Source organism: Beta vulgaris, chromosome 7 (assembly GCF_026745355.1).
Source record: "Beta vulgaris subsp. vulgaris cultivar EL10 chromosome 7, EL10.2, whole genome shotgun sequence".
Classification (NCBI taxonomy): Eukaryota; Viridiplantae; Streptophyta; class Magnoliopsida; order Caryophyllales; family Amaranthaceae; genus Beta; species Beta vulgaris.
This window is the reverse complement of record NC_079208.1, coordinates 59,971,709-59,984,007: the sequence shown is the minus strand read 5'-3', so window position 1 is coordinate 59,984,007 and position 12,299 is coordinate 59,971,709. Positions and strand designations below refer to the sequence as shown.

The 12,299-nt window shown below is 31.8% G+C and overlaps 1 protein-coding gene across 1 annotated transcript; it reads left to right on the top strand.

Annotated features, from left to right (window-relative positions):
• The first annotated feature begins 561 nt into the window (after window positions 1–561).
• On the top strand, window positions 562–5,445 carry LOC104900280 (EPIDERMAL PATTERNING FACTOR-like protein 6). Its single transcript, XM_010687668.4, has 3 exons — window positions 562–1,083; window positions 1,289–1,344; window positions 4,743–5,445. Exons 1-3 carry the CDS (start codon window positions 993–995, stop codon window positions 4,977–4,979), a joined length of 384 nt encoding a protein of 127 aa, XP_010685970.1. The 5' UTR covers window positions 562–992; the 3' UTR covers window positions 4,980–5,445.
• The last annotated feature ends 6,854 nt before the right edge of the window (window positions 5,446–12,299 follow it).

Genomic DNA, 12,299 nt, shown 5'->3' with positions numbered 1-12,299 from the left:
TCAGAGTAGTACACATGGTGGACCTTGCTAATCAGGTATAAGTTGAAACTTCAAAGTCCATGAACCTACGTTTAGCTAATAGCCATAAGAGATAAAAACAAAACAAACAAATACAATTGTAATTATATTCAATTTTCTTTTTTTAGGAAATTATACTCAAATTTATTTTATTCAAACATAAGATAAGCGACTTTAAGCATATCTTCTCCTACTAGACTTATATTGTCATAATAATATCATATATAATATATAATATTTTATCAGCTAGGATAACTACGTTATGTCATTATCCTCAACATCACCCTTGTTATGAAAATCAACACAAATGAATTCTTATTTTTTTGTGACGAGGATCCATCCACTTAGTTAATAGCAAACCCTAGATTACATGGGTGAAACCCACACCCCATGTAACCAGGTCAATTTGAAAGGCAAGAAGGGAGCAACTACCACATGAATACATTGCTATGACGATAAGTCTCGAACTCGAGACCTGATGTATCACATGTGCACAAATGAATTATTACCCATCAAAATTCATACTTGTACTAAAAGGAAATGAGTGAAAGAGAACGAAACATATTGGGTTTTGGGAATGTAGCAAGAGAGTAGGGGGTATTAGAAAAGCTGCAAAGGAATAATAGACCACCAAACTTGGCAATACAAATGAACCCACAAACCCCTACAATATATACTTTCTACCAAAATTATGTCTATATGATACCTCCTACTTCTACCTCTTTTTTCCCTTCTTACACTCTACTAGTTCTCTACTATGTAAATTTTCTTTCTAATTTCATTTTTCCAACTACCTCTATTAATCATTAGCTTCAACTCTTAGTATATTTTCTGAACATCTTCTGCAATATTGCTGCCTCCACTGTAATAGTCTTAGATCCTTAACAACATTATTAATCAAGATTACGCCGAAAATCGAAGAGTTTCAAAGGGAAGATATAAAGATTAACACAAGCTAAAACAAGTTGAAGAGTATGAGAAATCATTGGCGTTATTACTTCTGCCTTACACTTCTTTTACTAACTCTTGTATCGTTGTTTTCACTAATCAACTTTCCTTCTACTTGTAAGTTTACTACCTAAATACTTCACAATAACATACTTCCTCCATTCCATAATAAGTGAAACACTTCTTTAAAAAAGCTCTCGCATAAAAGAGAGAAGTGTTTCACTTATTATGGAACGGAGGAAGTATGTTTTATTTGATTAATACGTTGATGAGTGATTATCTTGATTAATTTATCAACTAGTTTGAACTGTTTGTCAATCAGGTAGAGAGATCAAGAACATGTACTTCAACTGCAAAAATCATGACTTAAAACTTCAGGTAAATTAACATTACTTAAATTACCTCCTAAATCTAACATTTTGATCGTAATGTATGTTTAATAATATTAATTACTACGTGCTAGTTTTACTACTGCAACAACTGATGAATTCCAGGCTGTGTTTCTGACTATAGTACTCCTTATCCTGACGAGATTCTCTATGTCTCTCCATCCTCATTTTTCAGCTTTTCATGTTTTAATCAAACATATGGATTATTATTATTGTAATTAGTCACTTAACTACGTTAAATAGCTTTTATAAGATTATAATAGGAGAAGAGAGGTATTACTTCCTCTGTTTTGTTTTAAATACAATAAATGAATGTTTTATATTTGACAAATAATACGTCTTTATTGTGTTTAAAACGAAATGGAAGAAGTATTAGTGGTTAGTTTGTCGAAGTTTAGGATGTTCGAGCTAAGCTTTAGCGAAAGAAATGTTTTATCATTTTCTTGGGTTTCGTTGATTATGTTACCTTTACATAGTGAAATGATCGTTTGAATTAAGTTATACCACATATTTTTACAGATCACAAGTTCCCACAAGCATGTCATGTCATAGTTAAGGGTTAAAATCACACTTTAGGCTTGTTGACTTCTAGATAGTATTCTTCGCGTTTCAAATTAGTTACAAGCATTCGCTTTTTACGGTCTTTGAGACATAATTTTGACGATTGACCTCAACATGTTAGTCTAGAATATGAAAAGGTTGATATTATTATGAAATCAATAATAAGAACAAGTATAGAATTGAGGGTCGAGCTGTAATGTCCCTCATGATTGGTTTAAAAGAGATTTGCCAGGCTACTTATACCATCATGCTCTTTTCTTTTAGTAAGTTCATTTCCTAAGTTACTTCAAGTTAAGCATGTTTGGATGAAAGTATTCTTTGGTCTATGAGAACAATTGTTACTAGATGCACATTGATAACGATAGACTTGAGTCCATTAGAAAGTCAGGGTGTTACACCTTACACTGGTGAACATTGCATATGGGGTAGACATTTGTCCACCAATGTCTACCTTTTCTTAAAGAAGAAAGTTTCTTCTGAAGTGGTAAAATAAATTACCCTATTAAACCGGAATCTCGCACAGGCTCTTAAAGAAAAAAGTGATTCAATAGATTGAATGAAAAAGTCAAAAATGGAAATGAAGGGAAAAAAATAAAAAGTATAGTTGGTTAAACCAACGAGGTAAAACAGCCAATAGTCAACAAATGATATATATATATATATATATATATATATATATATATATATATATATATATATATATGTAGGCCATATGGTTACACATAAGAAATAAATGCATTTTCCAAACTAGTATTATTTAAGAAATTAATGACAATCAAACGTCAATAATCTATATATAAAATGCTTATTTATTGTTTAATATTTCTATTTTAGCTTTTTATATATTTCCCTTAACGCAACATACCATTATCATATAATATTGTATGATCTTCTAGATCCGCCATTAAATGCAACTCATGATAATAATAGTTTAAAGATGCATCTTCAAATTAAGAGCATGGGGTCACAGGTTCGATTCCCCCCCCCCCTCTTTGTATTTTGTACCGCTTTCATGGTTTATATGGATAAAAAAAAAAATTAAGAACATGGAGTTTGAATGAAGATGCATATATAGCTAAAACTACAATTATTGTTAATGAGAGGTAAGATTTGGAAGCTTTTAAAGGGTGTGGCAGCGCATTTAACGGAGCTTTACATGTTGTGAATTGTGATAGTAGTAAAAAAAACTGAGCCATGCCAAAATGCAACCTCGTGAACATGTTTTGGCCATATCAGTGCTGAAGTTAGGAGTTGAAAACTCTCTTCTTTGGCTGTTTTTTCCCCTAAAACTATTACTCTATATCGATTATTTCAGAGCAGAATTTTGATCTGACAAAATAAAAAGATGTTGAATGCAACTATTAGTCTATGTTGTCTTTTGTTTAGTGACTAGTATGAGAGTAATTTCTTCCTGCTCCACACTATCTACATCGTCGGTGCACTGCATAGTTTTTATTATTAGTCCTTTTTGTACTCCAATTGTTCCATTGTATTACCTCCCGTCTTTATTAATTTACCGGTATTTCATTTTGAAATGTCTCTTATTAGTTCACTCGTTTCTTTTCTTTCAACTTTTGGAATGGGATCATTAACTTCCATCACATATACATTTAACTTTAATATAAAATAATAGTTTCTCTTTTTTTTCAATATCCCACAACATTATTTCTCCTAAAACTTTGTGTAAAAGAAACGGGTAAACTAATAAAGACCGAAACTTTGTATAAAAGAAACGGGTAAATTAATAAAGACGGGAGGGAGTACTCAGTAATACTTCTGTAATGGAATTAACAGTCATTTTCATTAAGAAAGCAATGCCCAATAATCTTAATTTTCATTTATTCTTTCAAAAATAAATAAATCAAATTTTTGTAATGACAAATAGAAGTATTTGAGTACTTTCTCATAATAGTTAGGCCGGTAATTGTACTCCCAAAGTTTGGAATTATATGATTCATAGGTAGATAGTAATAAAGGAAATGCGAAATAATTTAGATATGAAAACTTGAGATTTACGCTAACCAAAAAGATTGTCCTACAAACTAAATAAGTTATACTTCTTATACGACGGAGGAGGTTTGTTGAAGCTATGATGGATAGCGTACCACATATATGAGTGTCCCATATTGATAAGACACGAGAAATAAGTTAATTTTATAAGGCAAAGGGACTACTCCCCTTATTCTCATATGATTTTAAGGTTAAATCTCCTTTGTCTTGTGAAGTGTCTCCTTATGATGAGTTAGGTCTCTTAAGTAAGCGAAACTTTACATAAGAGTATTGCTTCCCATAGTTAGATAAAAAGAATTTGTCCTACGTTGAAAGGGCGAGGAAAACAGTAAAGAAGTATGTTAGCTACTTTATCTGTTGTCAATTGGTTTTAGAATGGTACGATGTTCTGTGTTTCCTAACTTGTTGATTCTATTATACTATATATAAGAATCCTAATGAACATAAAAAAAAGGATAAAGGCCCAGCAGAAATTACTTATTTTTCAAGATCCTGTTATAAGTTCTACCTATTTACGTTATGATTGCCAATTCATACTAGATCTGGTTGCATTTAATTTGAATCAAAAGAATACCCAAAATGAATTGTACTTTCCTTACTGTCTTGTTTCCGATGTAACTCTCATCAACTAGTCCTCTTCTCATGTCGGATGTGTTGAACATGTATTGTTTATTAGATAATATTGTATGTAAAAGGATAGAATAGTCGGTTACTATAGTCATATAGGTCTGTATTGTAAACACTATATATACTGAATGTCAGGGTTAACCTACTCAAGGTTAACACCAATATGCTGATAAAAGAACATTACTGCAGAAACAATTATCGAATGGTGGTGAAAAGATTAGGAGCCACAGCAAAAATGAAGTTGATATAGCAAGGAGGATTCTAAGAGGACTAGGATCATCCCCGCCGCGCTGCGCATCCAAGTGTGGCCAGTGCACACCATGTAAGCCAGTTCATATTCCGGTGCCTCCAGGGACACCAGTTACTGCTGAATATTACCCTGAAGCATGGAGATGTCAGTGCGGTAACAGGTTGTACATGCCTTGAAAAATTAAAAACAACTACTTCTACAGTTCTACTTAATCATACTAGTTACTAGTTAGTATTAGTATCAATCCATAAGTTTTTATTCACATCTTGGTTCCTGATTATTCATCTATATGATCTGTGTGATTCCCTCTATCACTTGTGTTCTTACTGTTGGCCTAGTTTCCGCGCTAATTACTTAGAATTAGAGTTAATAGTATTGCACCAACGTATTGATCGATCATTTTGAACGTTTGACATGGTCGAAATCCTGTTTAATTACGTTAGTTTTACTTGGGAATTAGTTAAATCTGGTTGCTCTCTCCTCATTAGTATGTACTTATCTTTGTAAATAGAGTATTAGCAATCCTAATTATATATAGGTTTACTGATTGTAAACAAATAATATCTACCAATTTTTACAATAACCTTTTGGGTTATTAGAAACTCAAGACCCTGCATATATTTCAGTGGTTTAAACTGCTTATATGCATTGTGCAATGTTTATAATTTTGATGTGCTTGAGCCTCGAATTAGCAGGAGATTTTGATTGTATCAAATCAACCAACATTGCTGTATATCGAACTCGAAACCTTCGATTAAGGTGGAAACTTTCCTACCAGTCGATCTAATCTATATGGTACGGTGGTTGTGCCCATGTATAGTGTATTGTGGTCAGTGACTATCTCCGCCTTCATGTATGACACGCACGGCATTCAGGCCAATAGTTTGTGGTGTTTTGGTTAATAGTCAAAGTTTGTAGTGTTGAGTGCGCTCGAACCCTATAGTTTATTGTGTTAAGGCCAATTTTGCGTAAATTAAAAGACGAGTTCCAAAAGATATTTGTTGCGCAAAGCCCATGTCATTGAAGTTCAACAATAAAACCCATGGAAATTCCTGTCTTTAGGGCAGCATCAGGTCCACTACTAAAGAAGCCAGCAGTTGTTACAATAATTTGTTGGAGCAGATAAAGATGGGCCTACGTACTTACCCAATAATCCTACTGTGCAATGGTCTATGTTAGTAATTACTCTAGCTCTTTCTATTAAATGCAAGACGAAGGTCGTGTTTCTTGCCAAAAGAAACAAACTTTCAAATCAGGACCTTGGTAGTACATACAATTCTTTTTAGATAGCCTCTTCACCGTTCGATCTAGTATACCGATACCGACATGTTTATGTTACATGCAACATATATTTTACGGTCTAAACAGACTTTTTATGTACGACTTGTCGTGTTTCTTGTCAAAGAAACAAACTTTCAAATCTGGACCTTGGTAGTACATACAATTCTTTTTAGGTAGCCTTTTCACTGTTCTATCTAGTATCGAGATACCGATATGTTTATGTTACATGCAACATATATTTTACGGTCTAAACAGACTTTTTATATACGACTTTTTTGAGAAGAATCCCTTCAAATCCCTCATTACATAAATGATTTAAGGGGTTATGTGAGAAGAAAAAGGATGGATTCATTAAAACACGAAGCACGTGCTTCTTACATGAGTTATTTGAGTGGGCCAATGTCGAAAACGGTGGGTCAATGCCTGAATAGGCTAAGGTTATATATCGTAAACAAAATTCATTTTAAGGTCTTAAGTTATTAGAAAAATTGTAAAATGTGGTATATAAAACATCTATTTTGGCAAATTTCGCTAAAGTTTATATGTATTCATCTTCATACAACATAAATTTAAATTATCTTAAAATAATAAAACATATTGAGATATTCACTTTACATACTTCATAATCGACTAGATTGCTCGTGTCAATATCATCAATAATAACCATCTAAAATATAATTTAGTAAATACAAACACGTCATTAGTATAATGAAGTTTTGATCTTCAAAATAGCCTTCTAAGATCTTTTGATACCCATTTTATTTTAGGAGAAACCCTAGCCATTTATATGTCATGGCTGAAGTTGTGGCCCAGGAACTTAATACTTCTTCTTTCCATAATTGCTTTTCATTTGTCAAAATTTCTTTTTCTATATGCCTGTCAAGGTTTATTAAATTTTTAATACTTCTTCCGTTTTGTTTTAAATGCAATAAAAGAATATTTTATATCTAATAAATAATACCTCTTTGTTGCATTTAAAACGAAACAGATGAAGTACTAACATCAAGGAACACATAGTCACTTAAATCCCATAAAATTTGGGATAATGTATGGGCAGAAATGAAACGAATTAACGTAAAATAGGAGGGAATGCACAGCCGAAGAATTAATTAAGGTTGTGTTTGGGAATGATGAATTCATTTCAATTTCTTGATTTAAAATGCAGGAATTCAAATTCTTGAATCCAAATTCAAATTCTTGAATCCAAATTCAAATACTTTTGTTTAGGAAAAACTAATGAATTCAGATCACTAGGTGGAGGAGAGAGAAAGAGTGATAGTGTGGGGGCTTTTTAAAGGGGGGAGGGGGAGAGAGAGTGATAGATGTTTTGAGAAGTAAGCTAAGTAATTTCAAATGACAAGAAAAATTACATCATTTCAATTTCCTCATTTAATGGGCTTTCCTCAATAAATCTTGAATTTGTGATAAATTCTGAATTTCAAATTCATACTCATCCAAACAATGGAATTGATCAATCCCAGAATTTGAAATGAAATTCACCTATCCAAACATACCATAAATACATTTGACCACCGAGGTTTATGAAATCGGTGCCGACCCCAACACTGTAGATCCAGGGGAACAGAAGTCCAAAACTAGTGAATCACTCGTTAAAAAGTATGGCATGTGTCCTCAATATTGAAAATAATTTGATGTCTCCAAAATTCACCAAATCATTGAGAAAATAATTTGATGACCATGTTCTGTTAAATTCGTGTCAGATTCATCGGTAAAAAGTTGAATATTCTCAACCCTGATCCAATTTATTTGTTAAATGGATCAATAATACTCAATCCTAACTCGTTCCGTTTAGCAAAGCAATTACTCGACGCGTCTATTGACCCGCTTATCAAGGGCATACCATAAACTAAACAAATGTATGTTATATATCTCTTAACCCACGTCTTATATATTTATAAAATATATTCGAAAAATTTCAATCTCAACTAATAATATTGTTGTAGAAAGTAGTTAAAACGGTTGTCGTGTTACATTTAGGTTAAAGCGATCAACGTTAACCCAACCCGGCTCATTTAAATCGGTTCGGATTGAATCAACAGGCTTAATTAAACTGGTTGCAAACTCTGACTCAGATCTGCTAATTTCGTACCAGGTTCAAGTCGAGTTAACGGTGTATCAATTATTGATGAACTTATAATAAGGTTGGTGACTACTAGATAATCTAGATATTCTTTGATGAACTTCAGATATTGTAAATCAATTGACAACAACTAAAATAACTCATTCAACTTATATTTAATCATATTCATCCTCCTTTTTATATACATAACTAACCTTATCTAGTTATCTTTGAAATTGAATATATATAATAAATGTGATTTTATTTTTTGAAACTAAGATATAGAATAGTGGACTAGTGGTATAAGCCTAATCCAGCAAAAAAGAATGTTTCAATTTCCCAAACAAATTTTATGCCTTTTGCTTAAAAAAGAAAGAGGTGGTGTTACATACAAATATGCCGTTACAAATTATGCCAGCAGTCCACCAACCCAAGTTACCATATTGGTCGGTCGACCAACCGACTTTTTTTTTTTGACCATGTTAGATCTCCATCTGTATCAGGAAGATATTACCTAAATTTAACGATTAGTTTAACCACACCACTATCTTTACGGAATTTATTTTTTTTAGGGACTATCTTTATGGAATTTATTTCAGTAACTAGATTCATATGTACGCGATGTGTGCTTCAAGTCATAAAATTATTCTTCTATTCGTTTGAAAATATAATTCTTATTTTTATTTGAATTGTTTCAAAATATAGTTTTTGTTTCTATATTTAGTTTCACATTTTTTCGTAATTTGTCTAGAAAAATTGTGTCCTATAATCCTATCATTTGTTTGCTTCTTGAAATTGGTTTTTGCTTTGTTTATTCAACCCAAGTCTTATGATTAATGTTATTTCAACAATTATTCTCCATTCTCTCTACTAAAATCATTTTTTCTCATACAATATTTATTTAAATAACAAAAAAATATTGAATTTACTATCCCTCTTAGATTTTACTTACCTTAATTCTCGTGAAAAAATAGAATTAAGAACTATATTTTGATACGGAAGAAGTAGTATACAATAATAGTACTCTATATATTAGCATTAAAAAAAACCCTAGTCTCCCCTCTGGCCCTCTCTTTTTCTCTCTCAAACCCTAGCCTCCCCTATCCATTCTTCATCAATTAGGGGCCGCCATGGATGTTTTCATCCATGGTAAGCCCCTTTTCCCCTTTTGTTTCCAATTTTTAATTTATTTTCTTGTTTTGTTCAATAAATTAATCTCTCTTTATGAGATTTTCTCAAACCCTGTTATGGGGTTTTTAATTTCTGTTTTGGAAATCTCCTTCTCCCCTATGGGAGTTGTGAGTATGGTTCTTTTGTTTTTAGGTATGAGAAAATATTCTCATTGGTTGAAGTTCGAGACTCAACATGAAGGTATTGGAATCTCGGATGCGGTCAACCTGACTCGATCAAGAATGTTCTTCCCAAACTATATCAGAATGATAGACTTCGTTATCAATAGCTGCTTGATTCAGCAAATACAAGAGGGTTGTGATGTATTGTTCGATCTGGTTCATTGTAGTTTATTCGAAGACGAATTTGATTTAGTTTTGTTTGATTGTATCTTGTTTTACTTTAATACCTATTGTAGATGTCGTTTGGCCTTCAATTAATGAAATTTCTCTTTCAAAAAAAAATATATATTAGCATTAAATATTAGAACTATAAGTAAAATGAAAAATTATTTAAGGTAATTAAGATGAACAACAAACTACTCAAGAGTTGACTTATATAATGAAATAGAGATATCTACGAAATCAAACTATTTCTTTATTAGCGGAATTGCCAATAACATGGTGGCAAAGAAATTTTACAAAAAACTTCTGTTTGAGGAGAGCAAAGAAATTTACATATAAAATTTAGGAAGTGATTAATTATCTTAAATTAACATGGTCTAATAAAGAAATACAACTTATAATTTAAATACTTACTACATCTAAAATAATTCGTGTTTTTTATGTTATGTTAGGTGATGAATATGATCGGGTTATAAATTGTTCCTGATTTTTTAAATCTTGTAGGTTACCTATTTAATTACTCCATATTTCACGCTTATATATATATATATATATATATTCATATCTTTATATTATGTTTTGAACATGATTAAGAATCTACACTTTCTCCTTGTTCTATAATGGTATCAAGTGTTGTTTGAGATCTTGGATTCCCTCTAAATTTATTTTTTCTCTTGCCGTTGGAGCTTCGGGTGGGTTATAAATTAACACCCATCAGTCGAATTATTATCTCAAATGCTAAACTAAATATTTGAATACTGATGTTTGCTACCATTTTTATCATACACCGAGTGTATCATGAACATGATACATCAATTATTTTTTTTTTGCTCATTACCCATCTAAAATATCCAAATGAGTAAAATTCTCGTTATCCATATTTGTCTTATACCCCACTTGAAACATGTAACCTTCAACAACAAAATTAAAAATTCTTCATACATTTGACCCTTCAAATTAAAGTAATTAGAGTTAAATCTGAAATCTGTAAATGAGCAAAATTTTTATTATCCATGTCCGTCTTATACCCCCACTTGAAACATGTAACCCTCAACAAAATTAAAAATCCTTCATACATTTGACCCTTCAAATTAAAGTAATTAGAGTTAAGTCTTTTCGAATGATAAAGTTGGGCCAACTTTTGGAGGGGGTATATTGAAGTAGTATTAATTAATTATTGTGTCTCTATTGAACCAGCCTTTATGATAAATATAAGTAAGAAAGATTTGTGTTGCTAATTGTTAAAGAACATCAAATTTAATAAGCTAAAATGATAAACTCTTTGCAAGATTATCAGTTCACGTCATTTACAAATACTTAATATTTCTGTCTTGGCAAGATCCGAGATGTGGAAGTACCGAAGTAGCGCTAGGAGAGTAGGAGAGTGAGGGGGGCAAGGAGTAGAGTAGAGCGTACCTAGGAAAGACGCGGGTTTTGTTTGACAAACTAGTTAGGGTTGTTCGGTTCACTAGTTTTAGGTATGATGTATGGGTTTGGAATGAACAAAACTCATACCTAGTGTTTGTTTAATTTATTTCTAAATTTTAAACTCATACCTCAAACCCATAAGGTATGGGGTTTAGAAACCCATGGAGGAGGTGGGTATTGCTCATACCTTACCTCTAGGTATCAAATAAAAGAAGATTTTTCATTCCTAAATGAAACCAAACACAAGTAAGTATCAAGTTCCAAACCCATACCACTTTGATTTTATTCCTGATTTCAAACTCATACCATTATATGAACCAAAAGTCCCCTTATTAGGCTCGTGCTATACCCCGGGTAAGAAAAAATTTCATTTATTAATATAATATTTTATAATAATAACACTAAATACAATTTAGTCTAGTGGTTAAGACTTTAGTTTATATACTTGAGGTCCCAAGATCAAACCTTATACACCGTAATTTCTAAATTTTTTTAGGAAAAATTGACAATAGAGGTCTGAACTTTGGGTGATAATTTTTAAAAGGTTTGAACTATTGATTAATTTGTGTAGGTCCCAACTTTAGGGGGTCTTAACTTTTAGCGAGTCTTAGTGACTTAAAACTGGCTTAATAGATCATCACTTGTAAAACTTGGGTCACATCAGAAGGGTTAATTGAGGAAGGGATGTAGGAACTAAGTGAGATTTAAAAAAAATCTTCAGTTTTAAGTCGTCGAGGCCCGCTATAAGTTAAGACCCCCTAAAGTTGGGGCCTACACAGGTTAATCAATAGTTCAGACCTTTTAAAAATTATCACCCAAAGTTCAGACCTCTATTGTCAATTCTGTACATGAATTGCATGAACTAAAACTCTTTAGGGAGAGCGTCACGTGGCACAATTTCTTGTTTATGCACGCCTTTTAATATATTTGTATAGATTAGTTTTTAGGTCGGTTATGTTCGAATAATTACTATAATTTTCATTTATCATATTTTACTTTAAAATTATAATACTGAATTTAACATTAATTGATTTAGTGATTAAGACTTAAAGTATATAAGTTTAAACTCATGTTGTCAAATCTTATAACATACATTTTTTATTTTTTTTAATTGTGTGGAGTACATGAAATAAATAATCTAATGCAAAGTGTCATGTGGTACAGTTCGTTGTTTAGAAACACCTTTTATTTTT